Genomic DNA, 22847 nt, shown 5'->3' with positions numbered 1-22847 from the left:
TCATATGTTGGGAATGAGACCCCCTGTGATTAGACCTCTGTGGTGAGCAAGTTATCGGTTATCCCAAGGGTAGAGGATAACTTGATTTTTTTGGGGGGTGAGAAAAACCCTTTATCCTTGTACACCATGTTCCAAATTATTATGCAAATGATATTTTTCTCTGATTTTCCTAAATGTTTGGTGCAGATGACGTCCGTCTAATAAAAGTCCTCACCCGTTAGAGGATACATCGAATATTATTCTAGAAACCTCCCAATGATAACAGTATAATCCTCCTGTTCCAAACTATTAGGCACAGGAAAGTTTCTAAACATTTTATATGTTTTAAAGAACTGAAAATGCTCATTTGGGGAATTTGCAGCATTAGGAGGTCCCATTCACTGAAATTAAAAGCTATTTAATTCCAAAACCTCCTAACAGGCCAAGATACATGTAACATAGGAACCCTTCTTTGATATCCCCTTCACAATTCTTGCATCCATTGAACTTGTGAGTTTTTGGAGAGTTTCTGCTTGAATTTCTTTGCATGATGCCAGAATAGCCTCCCAGAGCTGCTGTTTTGATGTGAACTGCCTCCCACCCTCATAGATCTTTTGCTTGATGATACTCCAAAGGTTCTCAATAGGGTTGAGGTCAGGGGAAGATGGTGGCCACACCATGAGTTTATCTCCTTTTTATGCCCATAGCAGCCAATGACACAGAGGTATTCTTTGTAGCATGAGATGATGCATTGTCATGCATGAAGATGATTTTGCTCCTGAAGGCATGTTTCTGCTTTCTGCATAGAAGAAAGTTGTCAGTCACAAACGCTATATATGCGATATGTGCCGTCAGCCTAGTAGAACGCAGGTCCATTTTGTTTTCTTGTCATGATCGGGGGTTTCCACTTATCAGCTCCTCTTTGAAAGTGCGATAAGTGCGGAACCTCTCGGCCATGTTTACAGTAAATATGGCTGCAGCTTTTCCATGCTCCACGTTCAGAGCTGCGGGAATGTAAATCATCAGCTTAGTCTGACTAAACCAAATGGGACGCCAGCGAGTGACGGGGATCTGCGCTGGGATTTTCTGACGGCCGCGGCTCCCCGAGGCCTCCTCACCAGCTGTATTACACCGCGCTGACACAATGGCTTTAAATTAATTTCTGCAATATATTTCTCTGTCATATGAAAACAGAAATGATATAGGTGCTCAGGGCAATGCTGATGGGTTCTACTTTACCCTTTACCCTCTGTCCTCCTCCGCGCCCCTCTGTCCTCCTCCGCGCCCCTCTGTCCTCCTCCGCGCCCCTCTGTCCTCCTCCGCGCCCCTCTGTCCTCCTCCGCGCCCCTCTGTCCTCCTCCGCGCCCCTCTGTCCTCCTCCGCGCCCCTCTGTCCTCCTCCGCGCCCCTCTGTCCACCTCCGCGCCCCTCTGTCCACCTCTGCGCCCCTCTGTCCACCTCTGCGCCCCTCTGTCCACCTCCGCGCCCCTCTGTCCACCTCCGCGCCCCTCTGTCCACCTCCGCGCCCCTCTGTCCACCTCCGCGCCCCTCTGTCCACCTCCGCGCCCCTCTGTCCTCCGCGCCCCTCTGTCCTCCTTCGCGCCCGTCTGTCCTCCTCCGCGCCCCTCTGCCCTCCTTCGCGCCCATCTGTCCACCTCCGCGCCCCTCTGCCCTCCTCCGCGCCCCTCTGCCTTCCACCGCGCCCCTCTGTCCTTCAGACTCCTGAATCTTCCCGTAGGACATTATTTTCTCCTCTTGTCTCTGGAATATTTAGTATTTTATTCCTCAATTTCTTTTCTTTTATCTTTGTTTCCTTTTTACTATTTGTGGATAACATTTCTGGGTCTTTTAGTTTTCCAGTGGCCTCTGGCCTCTCTTGAAGGCTCAGATAAGTCGTCCCCCGCCCCTCTTATTATTATTATTGTATCTTTTTTATGTCTACACTTTATATTGTATTGATTGCCGTTTTTATATCTTTTTAGACACTTGGAGGCAATAAAGAAATGGGATGAAGGGATCCACCTGACACCAGAAGACGCTGCGATGTATGAGATGAAGGCTCAGGTACGAAGAGAAATAACGGTCCTGCCTTGGTGGGATCGGATGATGTGAGTTGTAGTCGCTGTGGGCTGGACGTAGTCACAAGTGCGGGAGGGACCTGACCTTTTGACGTCTACTTGGTGCCGCACTGCGGGGCATATTATGGCACTTTGAAAGCTTATGAGGTCCGACACGAAAAATGTTACTGCAGTTCTGGATGCTTTTCTTCTCCGTGCACTCACTTTGAGTCTGCTATGTTCAGTGGGCATTAAAGGCACACTGCTCCTCTGCCTCCTGCTTATCCAAGGGGTCCAGCTCCTCTGCCTCCTGCTTGCCCAAGGGGTCCAGCTCCTCTGCCTCCTGCTTGCCCAAGGGGTCCTGCTCCTCTCCTTCCTGCTTGCCCAAGGGGTCCTGCTCCTCTCCTTCCTGCTTGCCCAAGGGGTCCTGCTCCTCTGCCTCCTGCTTACCCAAGGGGTCCTGCTCCTCTGCCTCCTGCTTGCCCAAGGGGTCCTGCTCCTCTGTGTTACGTCGCCACCGGAGTCTGCTCCAGCGACTTCTGCTCCGATCGCCACGCTACGCCGTGTTCCTGCCGTGGATGGTGCTGGTGATGGGACAGGAGTCTATGCCAGCGGCACCGGTGGGCGCAGGCTCCGATCATCCACTGGGCTGGGTTATCTTGGGATCTGTAGTACCACTGGCTGACTGTGGGTGGCGTGTGTCTTCCAGCTGAAGTTGCCAGCGTTCAGCTACAGCCAATGGGAAGACATCACACCCTTCTTATTCCCCCTCCTGTCTGCTGACCTCTGCCAGAGATAGTTCTGATTTCCTGGCTCTTGGTCCGCCCTATTCTGTTTTGTAATTCCTGTGTGCTGACTTCTGCGTGTTTTCTGACTACCCTCCTGCCTACTGTTTTTGTACCTCGCTGCCCGATCCGGATTTGACCTCTGCTACGTTTTCTGATTACGTCCTTGTCTGCCTATTCTGTCCCTGTTCTGCTATTCCTGGTTTGACCCTGCCTGACGACTACTCTCATCGGACTGATGCCTCCCACAGGTAGTGATCTCCAGGGCCCTGTGTAATTCCAAATCCCTGTATAGGGGTTAAAGGGTTTCAGGGTTCTGGGGGTCCTGCTTGGTGAGTGGCTTCCCTCTAGTCTGTCCATTACATCCCATCTGAGTCTGTTGATCCAGGCAGGCGTTACACTCTGCCTCCTGCTTGCCCAAGGGGTCCAGCTCCTCTGCCTCCTGCTTGCCCAAGGGGTCCAGCTCTTCTGCCTCCTGCTTGCCCAAGGGGTCCAGCTCCTCTGCCTCCTGCTTGCCCAAGGGGTTCAGCTCCTCTGCCTCCTGCTTTCCCAAGGGGTCCAGCTCCTCTGCCTCCTGCTTGCCCAAGGGATCCAGCTCCTCTGCCTCCTGCTGGCCCAAGGGGTCCAGCTCCTCTGCCTCCTGCTTTCCCAAGGGGTCCAGCTCCTCTGCCTCCTGCTTGCCCAAGGGGTCCAGCTCCTCTGCCTCCTGCTGGCCCAAGGGGTCCAGCTCCTCTGCCTCCTGCTTGCCCAAGGGGTCCAGCTCCTCTGCCTCCTGCTTGCCCAAGGGGTCCAGCTCCTCTGCCTCCTGCTTGCCCAAGGGGTCCAGCTCCTCTGCCTCCTGCTTGCCCAAGGGGTCCAGCTCCTCTGCCTCCTGCTTGCCCAAGGGGTCCAGCTCCTCTGCCTCCTGCTTGCCCAAGGGGTCCAGCTCCTCTGCCTCCTGCTTGCCCAAGGGGTCCTGCTCCTCTGCCTCCTGCTTACCCAAGGGGTCCTGCTCCTCTGCCTCCTGCTTATCCAAGGGGTCCTGCTCCTCTTCCTTTTGCTTGTCCAAAGGGTCCTGATCCTCTGCCTCCTGCTTGTCCAAGGGGTCCTGCTCCTCTGCCTCCTGCTTTCCCAAGGGGTCCAGCTCCTCTCCCTCCTGCTTGTCCAAGGGGTCCAGCTCCTCTGCCTCCTGCTTTCCCAAGGGGTCCAGCTCCTCTGCCTCCTGCTTTCCCAAGGGGTCCAGCTCCTCTGCCTCCTGCTTGCCCAAGGGGTCCAGCTCCTCTGCCTCCTGCTTGCCCAAGGGGTTCACCTCCTCTGCCTCCTGCTTTCCCAAGGGGTCCAGCTCCTCTGCCTCCTGATTTCCCAAGGGGTCCAGCTCCTCTGCCTCCTGCTTGCTCAAGGGGTCCTGCTCCTCTGCTTCCTGCTTGCCCAAGGGGTCCAGCTCCTCTGCCTCCTGCTTGCCCAAGGGGTTCACCTCCTCTGCCTCCTGCTTTCCCAAGGGGTCCAGCTCCTCTGCCTCCTGCTTGCCCAAGGGGTCCAGCTCCTCTGCCTCCTGCTTGCCCAAGGGGTCCAGCTCCTCTGCCTCCTGCTTGTCCAAGGGATCCTGCTCCTCTGCCTCCTGCTTGTCCAAGGGATCCTGCTCCTCTGCCTCCTGCTTGCCCAAGGGGTCCAGCTCCTCTGCCTCCTGCTTTCCCAAGGGGTCCAGCTCCTCTGCCTCCTGCTTGCCCAAGGGATCCAGCTCCTCTGCCTCCTGCTGGCCCAAGGGGTCCAGCTCCTCTGCCTCCTGCTTGCCCAAGGGGTCCAGCTCCTCTGCCTCCTGCTTGCCCAAGGGGTCCAGCTCCTCTGCCTCCTGCTTGCCCAAGGGGTCCAGCTCCTCTGCCTCCTGCTTTCCCAAGGGGTCCAGCTCCTCTGCCTCCTGCTTGCCCAAGGGATCCAGCTCCTCTGCCTCCTGCTGGCCCAAGGGGTCCAGCTCCTCTGCCTCCTGCTTGCCCAAGGGGTCCAGCTCCTCTGCCTCCTGCTTGCCCAAGGGGTCCAGCTCCTCTGCCTCCTGCTTGTCCAAGGGGTCCAGCTCCTCTGCCTCCTGCTTGCCCAAGGGGTCCAGCTCCTCTGCCTCCTGCTTGCCCAAGGGGTCCAGCTCCTCTGCCTCCTGCTTGCCCAAGGGGTCCAGCTCCTCTGCCTCCTGCTTGCCCAAGGGGTCCTGCTCCTCTGCCTCCTGCTTACCCAAGGGGTCCTGCTCCTCTGCCTCCTGCTTACCCAAGGGGTCCTGCTCCTCTTCCTTTTGCTTGTCCAAGGGGTCCTGCTCCTCTTCCTCTTGCTTGTCCAAGGGGTCCTGATCCTCTGCCTCCTGCTTGTCCAAGGGGTCCTGCTCCTCTGCCTCCTGCTTTCCCAAGGGGTCCAGCTCCTCTCCCTCCTACTTGTCCAAGGGGTCCAGCTCCTCTGCCTCCTGCTTTCCCAAGGGGTCCAGCTCCTCTGCCTCCTGTTTTCCCAAGGGGTCCAGCTCCTCTGCCTCCTGCTTGCCCAAGGGGTCCAGCTCCTCTGCCTCCTGCTTGCCCAAGGGGTTCACCTCCTCTGCCTCCTGCTGTCCCAAGGGGTCCAGCTCCTCTGCCTCCTGATTTCCCAAGGGGTCCAGCTCCTCTGCCTCCTGCTTGCTCAAGGGGTCCTGCTCCTCTGCTTCCTGCTTGCCCAAGGGGTCCAGCTCCTCTGCCTCCTGCTTGCCCAAGGGGTTCACCTCCTCTGCCTCCTGCTTTCCCAAGGGGTCCAGCTCCTCTGCCTCCTGCTTGCCCAAGGGGTCCTGCTCCTCTGCTTCCTGCTTGCCCAAGGGGTCCAGCTCCTCTGCCTCCTGCTTGCCCAAGGGGTCCAGCTCCTCTGCCTCCTGCTTGCCCAAGGGGTCCTGCTCCTCTGCCTCCTGCTTGTCCAAGGGATCCTGCTCCTCTGCCTCCTGCTTGCCCAAGGGGTCCTGCTCCTCTGCCTCCTGATTGCCCAAGGGATCCTGCTCCTCTGCCTCCTGCTTGTCCAAGGGATCCTGCTCCTCTGCTTCCTGCTTGCACAGGGGGTCCAGCTCCTCTGCCTCCTGCTTGCCCAAGGGGTCCAGCTCCTCTGCCTCCTGCTTGCCCAAGGGGTTCACCTCCTCTGCCTCCTGCTTTCCAAAGGGGTCCAGCTCCTCTGCCTCCTGCTTGCCCAAGGGGTCCAGCTCCTCTGCTTCATGCTTGACCAAGGGGTCCAGCTCCTCTGCCTCCTGCTTGCCCAAGGGGTTCACCTCCTCTGCCTCCTGCTTTCCCAAGGGGTCCAGCTCCTCTGCCTCCTGCTTGCCCAAGGGGTCCTGCTTCTCTGCTTCCTGCTTGCCCAAGGGGTCCAGCTCCTCTGCCTCCTGCTTGCCCAAGGGGTCCTGCTCCTCTGCCTCCTGCTTGTCCAAGGGATCCTGCTCCTCTGCCTCTTGCTTGCCCAGGGGGTCCAGCTCCTCTGCCTCCTGCTTGCCCAAGGGGTCCAGCTCCTCTGCCTCCTGCTTGCCCAAGGGGTTCACCTCCTCTGCCTCCTGCTTTCCCAAGGGGTCCAGCTCCTCTGCCTCCTGCTTGCCCAAGGGGTCCTGCTCCTCTGCTTCCTGCTTGCCCAAGGGGTCCAGCTCCTCTGCCTCCTGCTTGCCCAAGGGGTCCAGCTCCTCTGCCTCCTGCTTGTCCAAGGGATCCTGCTCCTCTGCCTCCTGCTTGCCCAAGGGGTCCAGCTCCTCTGCCTCCTGCTTGCCCAAGGGGTCCAGCTCCTCCAAGGGATCCTGCTCCTCTGCCTCCTGCTTGTCCAAGGGGTCCTGCTCCTCTGCCTCCTGCTTGTCCAAGGGGTCCTGCTCCTCTGCCTCCTGCTTACCCAAGGGGTCCAGCTCCTCTGCCTCCTGCTTGCCCAAGGGGTCCAGCTCCTCTGCCTCCTGCTTGCCCAAGGGGTCCTGCTCCTCTGCGTCCTGTTTGTCCAAGGTGTCCTGCTCCTCTGCCTCCTGCTTGTCCAAGGGGTCCAGCTCCTCTGCCTCCTGCTTGCCCAAGGGGTCCTGCTCCTCTGCGTCCTGTTTGTCCAAGGTGTCCTGCTCCTCTGCCTCCTGCTTGCTCAATGAGTCGGTTCGTTCCTGATAATTTACATTTCGGACCAGTATGATGGCCGAGTCACTGACCTGAATTGTTCCTTTTCTTGCAAGTGCTGCGCTCCTTACTTAGGATACCGTCCGTCTCTGACAAACTGCAGCAGTGGTCGGTAACCGAGGCAACGAGCAGTGAACAATAACATTGTTCTTAAGACATTCCAGCGTTGCTCGTTTTTCCCAGCTCTTTGCAATTGTAATTATTTATAATGTTAAGAATAATCCTTTGAAAGGGCAGGTCTGGTAAACTCATCGTCTGTGCAGTCGCCCTCGGTCCCGTGAGTGTCACAGAGGGAGTCCCCGGGGAATTTCTAAGAAGCTTTTGCTATTTTGACAGCGTGCACAGGACGGCCCGCAGCAATGTTCTTGCCGTCAAAAAACGAGAAACCCAGTTACACAAGTTTCCAAGATACTTCACGTATTCGTTCCTCAGACTTTGCAAGATCTCCACTTGCTGTAATTGGGACCCTTTATGGTTTCCACCCAGGAGATAATAATCAGTCGTGGTAATGCAATGGACACACAGCTGCACGGCTCGTTACAAGACTCGGCTCTGATAACTGGACTGTAATGAGCCGTGCAGCTGTGCATCCATCACATGAGGGTCAGCAGAGAGACAGGGACGGCTCGTTACAAGACTCGGCTCTGATAACTGGACTGTAATGAGCCGTGCAGCTGTGCATCCATCACATGATGGTCAGCAGAGAGACAGGTGCATGGCTCATTACAAGACTCGGCTCTGATAACTGGACTGTAAGGAGCTGTGCAGCTGTGCATCCATCACATGATGGTCAGCAGAGAGACAGGTGCACGGCTCGTTACAAGACTCGGCTCTGATAACTGGACTGTAATGAGCCGTGCAGCTGTGCATCCATCACATGACGGTCAGTAGAGAGACAGCTGCACGGCTCGTTACAAGACTCGGCTCTAATAACTGGACTGTAACGAGCCGTGCAGCTGTGCATCCATCACGAGGGTCAGCAGAGAGACAGCTGCACGGCTCATTACAAGACTCGGCTCTCATAACTGGACTGTAACGAGCCGTGTAGCTGTGCATCCATCACATGAGGGTCAACAGAGAGACAGCTGCACAGCTCGTTACAAGACTCGGCTCTGATAACTGGACTGTAACGAGCCGTGTAGCTGTGCATCCATCACATGAGGGTCAGCAGAGAGACAGCTGCATGGCTCATTACAAGACTCGGCTCTGATAACTGGACTGTAAGGAGCCGTGCAGCTGTGCATCCATCACATGAGGGTCAACAGAGAGACAGCTGCACAGCTCGTTACAAGACTCGGCTCTGATAACTGGACTGTAACGAGCCGTGTAGCTGTGCATCCATCACATGAGGGTCAGCAGAGAGACAGCTGCATGGCTCATTACAAGACTCGGCTCTGATAACTGGACTGTAATGAGCTGTGCAGCTGTGCATCCATCACATGACGGTCAGCAGAGAGACAGAGGGACGGCTCATTACAAGACTCTGCTCTGATAACTGGACTGTAATGAGCCGTGCAGCTGTGCATCCATCACATGACGGTCAGCAGAGAGACAGCTGCACAGCTCGTTACAAGACTCGGCTCTGATAACTGGACTGTAAGGAGCCGTGCAGCTGTGCATCCGTCACATGATGGTCAGCAGAAAGACAGCTGCATGGCTCATTACAAGACTCGGCTCTGATAACTGGACTGTAAGGAGCTGTGCAGCTGTGCATCCGTCACATGATGGTCAGCAGAGAGACAGCTGCATGGCTCATTACAAGACTCGGCTCTGATAACTGGACTGTAAGGAGCTGTGCAGCTGTGCATCCATCACATGACGGTCAGCAGAGAGACAGCTGCATGGCTCATTACAAGACTCGGCTCTGATAACTGGACTGTAAGGAGCCGTGCAGCTGTGCATCCATCACATGAGGGTCAGCAGAGAGACAGGTGCACGGATCATTACAAGACTCGGCTCTGATAACTGGACTGTAATGAGCTGTGCAGCTGTGCATCCATCACATGAGGGTCAGCAGAGAGACAGCTGCACAGCTCGTTACAAGACTCGGCTCTCATAACTGGACTGTAACGAGCCGTGTAGCTGTGCATCCATCACATGAGGGTCAGCAGAGAGACAGCTGCACGGATCATTACAAGACTCGGCTCTGATAACTGGACTGTAATGAGCTGTGCAGCTGTGCATCCATCACATGACGGTCAGCAGAGAGACAGAGGGACGGCTCATTACAAGACTCGGCTCTGATAACTGGACTGTAATGAGCCGTCCAGCTGTGCATCCATCACATGACGGTAAGCAGAGAGACAGGGGGACGGCTCGTTACAAGACTCGGCTCTGATAACTGGACTGTAATGAGCCGTCCAGCTGTGCATCTATCACATGAGGGTCAGTAGAGAGACAGAGGGACGGCTCGTTACAAGACTCGGCTCTGATAACTGGACTGTAATGAGCCGTGCAGCTGTGCATCCATCACATGACGGTCAGCAGAGAGACAGCTGCATGGCTCATTACAAGACTCTGCTCTGATAACTGGACTGTAATGAGCAGTGCAGCTGTGCATACATCACATGAGGGTCAGCAGAGAGACAGCTGCATGGCTCATTACAAGACTCGGCTCTGATAACTGGACTGTAAGGAGCTGTGCAGCTGTACATCCATCACATGACGGTCAGCAGAGAGACAGCTGCATGGCTCATTACAAGACTCGGCTCTGATAACTGGACTGTAATGAGCAGTGCAGCTGTGCATACATCACATGAGGGTCAGCAGAGAGACAGGTGCACAGGTCGTTACAAGACTCGGCTCTGATAACTGGACTGTAATGAGCCGTGCAGCTGTGCATCCATCACATGAGGGTCAGCAGAGAGACAGGTGCATGGCTCGTTACAAGACTCGGCTCTGATAACTGGACTGTAATGAGCCGTGCATCTGTGCATCCATCACATGATGGTCAGCAGAGAGACAGGTGCACAGGTCGTCACAAGACTCGGCTCTGATAACTGGACTGTAAGGAGCCGTGCAGCTGTGCATCCATCACATGACGGTCAGCAGAGAGACAGCTGCACAGGTCGTCACAAGACTCGGCTCTGATAACTGGACTGTAAGGAGCCGTGCAGCTGTGCATCCATCACATGAGGGTCAGCAGAGAGACAGGGGGACGGATCATTACAGTCCAGTTATCAGAGCCGAGTCTTGTAATGATCCGTCCCCCTGTCTCTCTGCTGACCCTCATGTGATGGATGCACAGCTACACGGCTCGTTACAATTCGACCATGTTCCCATCACAAGAAAACTGTTTTTGTTTTTATTTTTCTGGTCCATTTTTTTGTGCAGAAAATCTGATGTGCTTTAGAGACCAAGCAAAGTAAATGTGATTTCCTGAAGTCTCCTCACAGTGCCCTTATAATAGTGTCTCCTCACAGTGCCCCTATAATGGTGTCTCCTCACAGTGCCCCTATAATAGTGTCTCCTCACAGTGCCCCCCTATAATGGTGTCCCCTCACAGTGCCCCCCTATAATGGTGTCCCCTCACAGTGCCCCCCTATAATGGTGTCTCCTCACAGTGCCCCTATAATAGTGTCTCCTCACAGTGCCCCCCTATAATGGTGTCTCCTCACAGTGCCCCTATAATGGTGTCTCCTCACAGTGCCCCCCTATAATAGTGTCCCCTCACAGTGCCCCCCTATAATGGTGTCTCCTCACAGTGCCCCTATAATAGTGTCTCCTCACAGTGCCCCCCTATAATGGTGTCTCCTCACAGTGCCCCTATAATGGTGTCTCCTCACAGTGCCCCCCTATAATGGTGTCCCCTCACAATGCCCCAATAATGGTGTCTCCTCACAGTGCCCCTATAATGGTGTCGCCTCACAGTGCCCCTATAATGGTGTTGCCTCACAGTGCCCCTATAATGGTGTTGCCTCACAGTGCCCCTATAATGGTGTTGCCTCACAGTGCCCCTATAATGGTGTTGCCTCACAGTGCCCCTATAATGGTGACGCCTCACAGTGCCCCTATAATAGTGTCTCCTCACAGTGCCCCTATAATGGTGTCGCCTCACAGTGCCCCCCTATAATGGTGTCGCCTCACAGTGTCCCCCTATAATGGTGACGCCTCACAGTGCCCCCCTATAATGGTGTCCCCTCACAGTGTCCCTATAATGGTGTCCCCTCACAGTGCCCCCCTATAATGGTGTTGCCTCACAGTGCCCCTATAATGGTGTCTCCTCACAGTGCCTCTATAATGGTGACGCCTCACAGTGCCCCTATAATAGTGTCTCCTCACAGTGCCCCTATAATGGTGTCTCCTCACAGTGCCCCTATAATGGTGACGCCTCACAGTGCCCCTATAATAGTGTCTCCTCACAGTGCCCCTATAATGGTGTCTCCTCACAGTGCCCCCCTATAATGGTGTCCCCTCACAGTGCCCCTATAATAGTGTCTCCTCACAGTGCCCCTATAATGGTGTCCCCTCACAGTGCCCCTATAATGGTGACGCCTCACAGTGTCCCTATAATGGTGACGCCTCACAGTGCCCCTATAATGGTGTCTCCTCACAGTACCCCTATAATGGTGTCCCCTCACAGTGCCCCTATAATGGTGACGCCTCACAGTGCCCCTATAATGGTGTCTCCTCACAGTGCCCCCCTATAATGGTGTCCCCTCACAGTGCCCCTATAATAGTGTCTCCTCACAGTACCCCTATAATGGTGTCCCCTCACAGTGTCCCTATAATGGTGACGCCTCACAGTGTCCCTATAATGGTGACGCCTCACAGTGCCCCTATAATAGTGTCTCCTCACAGTGCCCCTATAATAGTGTCTCCTCACAGTGCCCCTATAATAGTGTCTCCTCACAGTGCCCCTATAATAGTGTCTCCTCACAGTGCCCCTATAATAGTGTCTCCTCACAGTGTCCCTATAATGGTGACGCCTCACAGTGTCCCTATAATGGTGACGCCTCACAGTGTCCCTATAATGGTGTCTCCTCACAGTGCCCCTATAATAGTGTCTCCTCACAGTGCCCCTATAATGGTGACGCCTCACAGTGTCCCTATAATGGTGTCTCCTCACAGTGCCCCTATAATAGTGTCTCCTCACAGTGTCCCTATAATGGTGACGCCTCACAGTGTCCCTATAATGGTGTCTCCTCACAGTGCCCCTATAATAGTGTCTCCTCACAGTGTCCCTATAATGGTGAGCAGAGTCGATGCCCGACTCTCACACAGTGCCAGGTGGCAGGAGCGGCAGTCGGGGCCCGACTCACACGGTGGCAGGATGGGGCAGTTAGTATCCGACTCTCACACAGTGGCAGGTGCGGCAGTTGGTGTCCGACTCACACAGTGGCAGGAGCGGCAGTTGGTGTCCGACTCTCACACAGTGCCAGGTGGCAGGAGCGGCAGTTGGTGTCCGACTCTCACACAGTGGCAGGTGGCAGGAGCGGCAGTTGGTGTCCGACTTTGGCTGCTTTCACACATCCGGTTTTTGCTGAGTGGCACAATATGGCTCTTTGCAGAAAAAACGCAACCGTTTTTTTTGCCGTCTGTTGCATTTTCCCCGCATAGACTTGCATTAGCGCCGTATTGTGCGGCATGGCCTTGCGTTGCATCCGTTTTTTGCCGTATGCGGCATATTTAGCCCATGCGGCGGACGGATGGAACGTTGCCTGGCACGTTTTTTTGTGCGCCGAAAAAAACGCATCGCGCCGCCGGATGCGGATTTTTGCACTGCGCATGCTCAGTAACAAGCCGCATCCGTCAAAAAACGGACGGGCCGCATGGAAAAACTTATGCAACGGATCCGTTTTTTTTCGCCGCATCCGTTGCATAGGTTTTTGAGCCGGATTGTGCCGCTCAGCAAAAAACGGATGTGTGAAAGCAGCCTTTCACACATTGCCAGGTGGCAGGATGCTGCAGTTGGTGCCCGGCTCTCATGTGGTGCCAGGTGGCAGGATGCGGCAGTTGGTGCCCGGCTCTCATGTGGTGGCAGGATGCGGCAGTGCGGCAGTTGGTGCCCGGCTCTCATGTGGTGGCAGGATGTGGCAGTTGGTGCCCGGCTCTCACATGGTGGCAGGAAGCGGCAGTTGGTGCCAGGGCAGCAGATATAGGGTTCTATTTAGGATTTTTCGGGTTGGCGCTCTCCGGGTGATGCCATGTACGCCGTCCTGATGTAAGTGCCCTCCGCGGTTGTCCTGATCGCCTGTAGTACCTCGTTGTCTGGGATGATATATGGCGGAGCATTTACACGTTGCGGAGAGCGCGGAGCTGCCGGTCATCACCGGAGGTGCCAGATAAAAGCATTCCTATGATAACACTTCAGGACCAATACTCCCCTCCCTCTTCCCTTTCGAGATGGGTAACACTATTATTTCCTAAAGTAAATATCTTGTAATGTGTCCGCTCCGTTACCCGACAACATGAGTCAAAATTCCGGCAACTCTGGTTGTGCTCATACCCCCGGCACACGGGACCGCTACTATTGTGCTCCTCGCGGCTCCGGGGAATGCTGTGAACCGCTCATTAAGAATTTGTGGTCGCGGCTGCTCGGGGAGAGCATCGTAAAATCATCGCTTTTTGGCTCTCACCCATGAGGCTGCCTTGGACTCGGGGGTTTTGGGAAGGATCGCGGCTCTTATGACTAGTCGTATTGGCAGCCGGTCATCCTGATGTGTGAGCCCCGGAGCCGCGCCGCAGACGTCCAGCCTCAGCCTCCATTGTCATCTAATCTTCGTAAGGAGCCGAGAATTTCCCTAATGTGACGTCTGGTCATTGGAGTAAGCGGTGGGCGGCTCGTGCAGCACCATGAAGGGCGTATTGGGGGTCATTACATTGTGGACGGCATGGGGACGGGGCGCAGGGTAATTCACAGGTGACCGTCTCCTGGAAGACCGGCACGAGGCCTTACCGCCACAATCGGGTGCACGTGGACGGTATAACAAGACAATGGTGTTGCAGATTTATTGCAATTGGACGTGTGCACTCCAAATGAAAATTCAACCGCCATTGTGTGCTGCAACATAATGTGCATATAACCGTACAGTACGATACCCGGATAACCGTGCTCTATACGACTGCCATACATTGCAAAAATGATAAACTTGTATACTGTAACTAAATAGAAGCGGCACACAATATACCGCCATAGTGATCAAATAATTCTGCCATAAAGTGATCAAATAATACCGCCACACAGTGATCAAATAATGCTGTCATATAATGATCAAATAATATCACCATAAAGGTATCAAATACTACCGATATACAGTGATCAAATAATTCTGCCATAAAATCTTAAAATAATATCGCCACAGTGATCAAATAATGCCGCCATATGATGAATACCAATCTACAGTGATCAAATAATGCTACCATATAATGATCAAATACCAATCTACAGTGATCAACTAATGCCGCCATATAATGATCATATAATATCACCATAGAATGATCAAATAATACTGCCACACAGTGATCAACTAATGCTACCATATAACGATCAAACACTAATCTACAGTGATCAAATAATGCCGCCATATAATGACCAAATAATATCATCATAAAGTGATCAAATAATACCGCCACACAGTGATCAAATAATGCAGCTATATAATGATCAAATAATATCACCTTAATTTGATCAAACAATACCGATATACAGTGATCAAATAATGCCGCCATATAATCTTCAAATAATATTACCATAAATTTATCACAGAATACTAATATACAGTAATCAAATAATACCGATATACAGTGATCACATAATACTGCCATATAATGATCAAATAATATTAATATACAATGATAAAAAATACTGAAATAAGATAGTGATCAAATAAAACCATCCATTATATAGTGATATACCAATATACAATGATCAAATATTGATATACAAATAATACTATACAGTGATATAATACTAATATACAGTGATCAAATAACGCCATACAGTGATCAAGGAACACTGCCATATGGTGACCATATTACAGCTCCATGCATAAAGTAATTGAATGACCAGTGCTTTGTAATGTCTACATAATACTGCTATACAGTGTGCACATAAATATACGATACAGTGCGGTTCTTAAATACCAATGCTATACACCGCCATCATATACTGTATGTATATACCATAGTAGTTCCCTATAATGCCTAAGGAATATCACCTTTAATACCGATATATTAAGATCAAATAATTACGTCAAAATGAAATGGGGGGAACTGTATGGGGACATCATTCTTATAGGGGCGGTATGGGAACATCATTCTTATAGGGGTGGTATGGGAACATTGTACTGCAAGAGGGGCTGTGTGGGGACATTATGCTGTGTCGGGGGGTCACTGGGGACATCATATTGTGTTAGAAGCTGTTAATAAAACTGCAAGGACTTAATAATAGCAGCAGTGCGACTTCTAAACTCTATATAAAAAATAAACCGTCCTGGAGACAGCACTGACACAGTCACTGCTCTGTGTATGGAGAGGGAAGCGGACAGAGGAGTCTGGAGGGAGGAGGAGGACAGGAGTCTGGAGGGAGGAGGAGGACAGGAGTCTGGAGGGAGGAGGAGGACAGAGGAGTCTGGAGGGAGGAGGAGGACAGGAGTCTGGAGGGAGGAGGAGGACAGGAGTCTGGAGGGAGGAGGAGGACAGAGGAGTCTGGAGGGAGGAGGAGGACAGAGGAGTCTGGAGGGAGGAGGAGGACAGGAGTCTGGAGGGAGGAGGACAGAGGAGTCTGGAGGGAGGAGGAGGACAGAGGAGTCTGGAGGGAAGAGGGGCAGAGGAGTCTGGAGGGAAGATGGACAGAGGAATCTGGAGGGACAGAGGAGTCTGGAGGGAAGAGGCACAGAGGAGTCTGGAGGGAAGAGAACAGGGGAGTCTGGAGGGAGGAGGAGGACAGAGGAGTCTGGAGGAAAGAGGGACAGAGGAGTCTGGAGGGAAGAGGGACAGAGGAGTCTGGAGGGAAGAGGGACAGAGGAGTCTGGAGGGAAGAAGCACAGAGGAGTCTGGAGGGAAGAGGGACAGAGGAGTCTGGAGGGAAGAGGCACAGAGGAGTCTGGAGGGAAGAGAACAGGGGAGTCTGGAGGGAGGAGGAGGACAGAGGAATCTGGAGGGAGGAGGAGGACAGAGGACTCTGGAGGGAGGAGGAGGACAGAGGAGTCTGGAGGGAGGAGGAGGACAGAGGAGTCTGGAGGGAGGAGGAGGACAGAGGAGTCTGGAGGGAGGAGAAGGACAGAGGAGTCTGGAGGGAAGAGGGGCAGAGGAGTCTGGAGGGAGGAGGAGGACAGAGGAGTCTGGAGGGAAGAGGGACAGAGGAGTCTGGAGGGAAGAGGGACAGAGGAGTCTGGAGGGAAGAAGCACAGAGGAGTCTGGAGGGAAGAGGGACAGAGGAGTCTGGAGGGAAGAGGCACAGAGGAGTCTGGAGGGTTAGAGAACAGGGGAGTCTGGAGGGAGGAGGAGGACAGAGGAATCTGGAGGGAGGAGGAGGACAGAGGACTCTGGAGGGAGGAGGAGGACAGAGGAGTCTGGAGGGAGGAGGAGGACAGAGGAGTCTGGAGGGAAGAGGGGCAGAGGAGTCTGGAGGGAAGAGGGGCAGAGGAGTCTGGAGGGAAGATGGACAGAGGAGTCTGGAGGGAAGATGGACAGAGGAGTCTGGAGGGAAGATGGACAGAGGAGTCTGGAGGGAAGAGGGACAGAGGAGTCTGGAGGGAGGAGAATAGAGGAGTCTAGAGGGAAGAGGTCAAAGGAGTCTGGAGGGAAGAGGGACAGAGGAGTCTGGAGGGAAGAGGGACAGAGGAGTCTGGAGGGAAGAGGGACAGAGGAGTCTGGAGGGAAGAGGGACAGAGGAGTCTGGAGGGAAGAGGGACAGAAGAGTCTGGAGGGAAGAGGGATAGAGGAGTCTGGAGGGAAGAGGGATAGAGGAGTCTGGAGGGAAGAGGGATAGAGGAGTCTGGAGGGAAGAGGGACAGAGGAGTCTGGAGGGAAAAAGGACAGAGGAGTCTGGAGGGAAGAAGCACAGAGGAGTCTGGAGGGAAGAGGTCAAAGGAGTCTGGAGGGAAGATGGACAGAGGAGTCTGGAGGGAAGAAGCACAGAGGAGTCTGGAGGGAAGATGGACAGAGGAGTCTGGAGGGAAGATGGACAGAGGAGTCTGGAGGGAAGATGGACAGAGGAGTCTGGAGGGAAGAGGGACAGAGGAGTCTGGAGGGAGGAGAATAGAGGAGTCTAGAGGGAAGAGGTCAAAGGAGTCTGGAGGGAAGAGGGACAGAGGAGTCTGGAGGGAAGAGGGACAGAGGAGTCTGGAGGGAAGAGGGACAGAGGAGTCTGGAGGGAAGAGGGACAGAAGAGTCTGGAGGGAAGAGGGATAGAGGAGTCTGGAGGGAAGAGGGACAGAGGAGTCTGGAGGGAAGAGGGACAGAGGAGTCTGGAGGGAAGAGGGACAGAGGAGTCTGGAGGGAAGAAGCACAGAGGAGTCTGGAGGGAAGAGGTCAAAGGAGTCTGGAGGGAAGATGGACAGAGGAGTCTGGAGGGAAGAAGCACAGAGGAGTCTGGAGGGAAGATGGACAGAGGAGTCTGGAGGGAAGAGGGACAGAGGAGTCTGGAGGGAAGAAGCACAGAGAAGTATGGAGGGAAGATGGACAGAGGAGTCTGGAGGGAAGATGGACAGAGGAGTCTGGAGGGAAGAGGGACAGAGGAGTCTGGAGGGAAGAAGCACAGAGGAGTCTGGAGGGAAGAGGGACAGAGGAGTCTGGAGGGAAGAGGCACAGAGGAGTCTGGAGGGAAGAGAACAGGGGAGTCTGGAGGGAGGAGGAGGACAGAGGAATCTGGAGGGAGGAGGAGGACAGAGGACTCTGGAGGGAGGAGGAGGACAGAGGAGTCTGGAGGGAGGAGGAGGACAGAGGAGTCTGGAGGGAGGAGGAGGACAGAGGAGTCTGGAGGGAAGAGGGACAGAGGAGTCTGGAGGGAAGAGGGACAGAGGAGTCTGGAGGGAAGAGGTCAAAGGAGTCTGGAGGGAAGATGGACAGAGGAGTCTGGAGGGAAGAGGGACAGAGGAGTCTGGAGGGAAGAGGGACAGAGGAGTCTGGAGGGAAGAGGGACAGAGGAGTCTGGAGGGAAGAGGGACAGAGGAGTCTGGAGGGAAGAGGGACAGAGGAGTCTGGAGGGAAGAGGGACAGAGGAGTCTGGAGGGAAGAAGCACAGAGGAGTCTGGAGGGAAGAGGGACAGAGGAGTCTGGAGGGAAGAGGGACAGAGGAGTCTGGAGAGAAGAGGCACAGAGGAGTCTGGAGGGAAGAGGCACAGAGGAGTCTGGAGGGAAGAGGCACAGAGGAGTCTGGAGGGAAGAGGCACAGAGGAGTCTGGAGGGAGGAGGAGGACAGAGGAGTCTGGAGGGAAGAGGGACAGAGGAGTCTGGAGGGAAGAGAACAGGGGAGTCTGGAGGGAGGAGGAGGACAGAGGAATCTGGAGGGAGGAGGAGGACAGAGGACTCTGGAGGGAGGAGGAGGACAGAGGAGTCTGGAGGGAGGAGGAGGACAGAGGAGTCTGGAGGGAGGAGGAGGACAGAGGAGTCTGGAGGGAAGAGGGACAGAGGAGTCTGGAGGGAAGAGGGACAGAGGAGTCTGGAGGGAAGAGGTCAAAGGAGTCTGGAGGGAAGATGGACAGAGGAGTCTGGAGGGAAGAAGCACAGAGGAGTCTGGAGGGAAGATGGACAGAGGAGTCTGGAGGGAAGAGGGACAGAGGAGTCTGGAGGGAAGAAGCACAGAGAAGTCTGGAGGGAAGATGGACAGAGGAGTCTGGAGGGAAGATGGACAGAGGAGTCTGGAGGGAAGAGGGACAGAGGAGTCTGGAGGGAAGAAGCACAGAGGAGTCTGGAGGGAAGAGGGACAGAGGAGTCTGGAGGGAAGAGGCACAGAGGAGTCTGGAGGGAAGAGAACAGGGGAATCTGGAGGGAGGAGGAGGACAGAGGACTCTGGAGGGAGGAGGAGGACAGAGGAGTCTGGAGGGAGGAGGAGGACAGAGGAGTCTGGAGGGAGGAGGAGGACAGAGGAGTCTGGAGGGAGGAGGAGGACAGAGGAGTCTGGAGGGAAGAGGGACAGAGGAGTCTGGAGGGAAGAGGGACAGAGGAGTCTGGAGGGAAGAGGTCAAAGGAGTCTGGAGGGAAGATGGACAGAGGAGTCTGGAGGGAAGAGGGACAGAGGAGTCTGGAGGGAAGAGGGACAGAGGAGTCTGGAGGGAAGAGGGACAGAGGAGTCTGGAGGGAAGAGGGACAGAGGAGTCTGGAGGGAAGAGGGACAGAGGAGTCTGGAGGGAAGAGGGACAGAGGAGTCTGGAGGGAAGAAGCACAGAGGAGTCTGGAGGGAAGAGGGACAGAGGAGTCTGGAGGGAAGAGGGACAGAGGAGTCTGGAGAGAAGAGGCACAGAGGAGTCTGGAGGGAAGAGGCACAGAGGAGTCTGGAGGGAAGAGGCACAGAGGAGTCTGGAGGGAAGAGGCACAGAGGAGTCTGGAGGGAGGAGGAGGACAGAGGAGTCTGGAGGGAAGAGGGACAGAGGAGTCTGGAAAGGAGTCTGTGGGGACAGTGGGTGCTCTGGGCTCAGAGCAAGGGAAGAGATAGGAGTAGAGAGAGGATAGAGAAATCTGAGGGTGACCCTGGCATTTGGGGGGGGGCAGAGCTGGGACGTAAATGTGCACATTTTGGTAATTATAATATAATATAGAGCAGAGCGGACATTGCACGGGGCTGAGCGTGACTGACACTACAGACCACAGCGATGTCAGCGCTGCCTCACAGGAAGCCCCCGGAGCCGCTCCGTGCAGCCTGCGGGCGCTGGAAGGGCAGGTGACGTCTGCATTATGGGCCACACATACATAGCCACGGTATATGTGAGCACCGGAAGCTGTATATCACCAGAAACAACTGCGGCTCCAATGTCTGATGTGAGTGATGAGACGATGTGAGGTAATTACAAGTGACATCAACGACCTCCATCATCATCTCCTGCTCCAGATCACAGCGTGAAAAGCAGTAACCTGCAAAGATGGCGGGAGACTGAAGAAATGGAGAAAACACCCGGCCCCATCACCCCCAGTGCACAACATCCAGCCCCATCACCCCCAGTGTATAACACCCGCCCCATCACCCCCAGTGTATAACATCCGGCCCCATCACCCCCAGTGTATAACATCCGGCCCCATCACCCCCAGTGTATAACATCCGGCCCCATCACCCCCGGTGTATAACATCCGGCTCCATCACCCCCAGTGTATAACATCCGGCCCCATCACCCCCAGTGTATAACATCCGGCCCCATCACCTCCAGTGTATAACATCCAGCCCCATCACCCCCAGTGTATAACATCCAGCCCCATCACTCCCAGTGTATAACATCCGGCTCCATCACCCCCAGTGTACAACATCCGGCCCCATCACCCCCAGTGTATAACATCCGGCCCCATCACCCCCAGTGTATAACATCCAGCCCCATCACCCCCAGTGTATAACATCCAGCCCCATCACCCCCAGTGTATAACATCCAGCCCCATCACTCCCAGTGTATAACATCCGGCTCCATCACCCCCAGTGTACAACATCCGGCCCCATCACCCCCAGTGTATAACATCCGGCCCCATCACCCCCCGGTGTATAACATCCAGCCCCATCACCCCTAGTGTATAACATCCAGCCCCATCACCCCCAGTGTATAACATCCGGCCCCATCACCCCCCGGTGTATAACATCCAGCCCCATCACCCCCCGGTGTACAACATCCGGCCCCATCACCCCCAGTGTATAACATCCAGCCCCATCACCCCCAGTGTATAACATCCAGCCCCATCACCTCCAGTGTATAACATCCAGCCCCATCACCTCCAGTGTATAACATCCAGCCCCATCACCTCCAGTGTATAACATCCGGCCCCATCACCCCCAGTGTATAACATCCAGCCCCATTACCCCCAGTGTATAACATCCGGCCCCATCACCCCCGGTGTATAACACCCGCCCCATCACCCCCAGTGTATAACATCCAGCCCCATCACCCCCAGTGTATAACATCCAGCCCCATCACCCCCAGTGTATAACATCCAGCCCCATCACCTCCAGTGTATAACATCCAGCCCCATCACCTCCAGTGTATAACATCCGGCCCCATCACCCCCAGTGTATAACATCCAGCCCCATTACCCCCAGTGTATAACATCCGGCCCCATCACCCCCGGTGTATAACACCCGCCCCATCACCCCCAGTGTATAACATCCAGCCCCATCACCCCCAGTGTATAACATCCGGCCCCATCACCCCCAGTGTATAACATCCAGCCCCATCACCCCCAGTGTATAACATCCGGCCCCATCACCCCCAGTGTATAACACCCGCCCCATCACCCCCAGTGTATAACATCCAGCCCCATCACCCCCAGTGTATAACATCCAGCCCCATCACCCCCAGTGTATAACATCCGGCCCCATCACCCCCAGTGTATAACATCCAGCCCCATCACCCCCAGTGTATAACATCCGGCCCCATCACCCCCAGTGTATAACACCCGCCCCATCACCCCCAGTGTATAACATCCGGCCCCATCACCCCCAGTGTATAACATCCGGCCCCATCACCCCCAGTGTATAACATCCAGCCCCATCACCCCCAGTGTATAACATCCGGCCCCATCACCCCCAGTGTATAACATCCGGCCCCATCACCCCCAGTGTATAACACCCGCCCCATCACCCCCAGTGTATAACATCCAGCCCCATCACCCCCAGTGTATAACATCCGGCCCCATCACCCCCAGTGTATAACATCCAGCCCCATCACCCCCAGTGTATAACATCCGGCCCCATCACCCCCAGTGTATAACATCCGGCCCCATCACCTCCAGTGTATAACATCCAGCCCCATCACCCCCAGTGTATAACATCCGGCCCCATCACCCCCAGTGTATAACATCCGGCCCCATCACCCCCAGTGTATAACACCCGCCCCATCACCCCCAGTGTATAACATCCAGCCCCATCACCCCCAGTGTATAACATCCGGCCCCATCACCCCCAGTGTATAACATCCAGCCCCATCACCCCCAGTGTATAACATCCGGCCCCATCACCCCCAGTGTATAACATCCGGCCCCATCACCCCCAGTGTATAACATCCAGCCCCATCACCCCCAGTGTATAACATCCAGCCCCATCACTCCCAGTGAATAACATCCGGCCCCATCACCCCCAGTGAATAACATCCAGCCCCATCACTCCCAGTGAATAACATCCGGCCCCATCACTCCCGGTGTACAACATCCGGCCCCATCACCCCCAGTGTATAACATCCGGCCCCATCACCTCCAGTGTATAACATCCAGCCCCATCATCCCCCAGTGTATAACATCCAGCCCCATCACCCCCAGTGTATAACATCCGGCCCCATCACCCCCAGTGTATAACATCCGGCCCCATCACCCCCAGTGTATAACATCCAGCCCCATCACCCCCAGTGTATAACATCCGCCCCATCACCCCCGGTGTATAACATCCAGCCCCATCCCCCCCAGTGTGTAACATCCAGCCCCATCACCCCCGGTGTATAACATCCAGCCCCATCACCTCCAGTGTATAACATCCAGCCCCATCATCCCCCAGTGTATAACATCCAGCCCCATCACCCCCAGTGTATAACATCCAGCCCCATCACCCCCAGTGTATAACATCCAGCCCCATCACCCCCAGTGTATAACATCCAGCCCCATCACCCCCAGTGTATAACATCCAGCCCCATCACCCCCAGTGTATAACATCCGGCCCCATCACCCCCAGTGTATAACATCCAGCCCCATCACCCCCAGTGTATAACATCCGGCCCCATCACCCCCAGTGTATAACATCCAGCCCCATCACCCCCAGTGTATAACATCCGGCCCCATCACCCCCAGTGTATAACATCCGGCCCC

At 54.8% G+C, this 22847-nt stretch overlaps 1 protein-coding gene across 1 annotated transcript in view; it reads left to right on the top strand.

Annotated features, from left to right (window-relative positions):
* The window catches only part of TTC33 (tetratricopeptide repeat domain 33), a 163148-nt gene that overhangs the window by 85069 nt on the left and 55232 nt on the right, over positions 1 to 22847 (top strand). The window contains exon 3 of the mRNA XM_075328794.1: positions 1961 to 2042. Within this exon, the coding sequence (XP_075184909.1) occupies positions 1961 to 2042 (82 nt within the window). The remainder of the gene's footprint in view (positions 1 to 1960; positions 2043 to 22847) is intronic.

The sequence above is a fragment of the Anomaloglossus baeobatrachus genome, chromosome 1, assembly GCF_048569485.1.
Source record: "Anomaloglossus baeobatrachus isolate aAnoBae1 chromosome 1, aAnoBae1.hap1, whole genome shotgun sequence".
NCBI classification, from domain to species: Eukaryota; Metazoa; Chordata; class Amphibia; order Anura; family Aromobatidae; genus Anomaloglossus; species Anomaloglossus baeobatrachus.
Note: the sequence above shows the minus strand (reverse complement) of the source record. Positions and strands in the feature narration are given on the sequence as shown.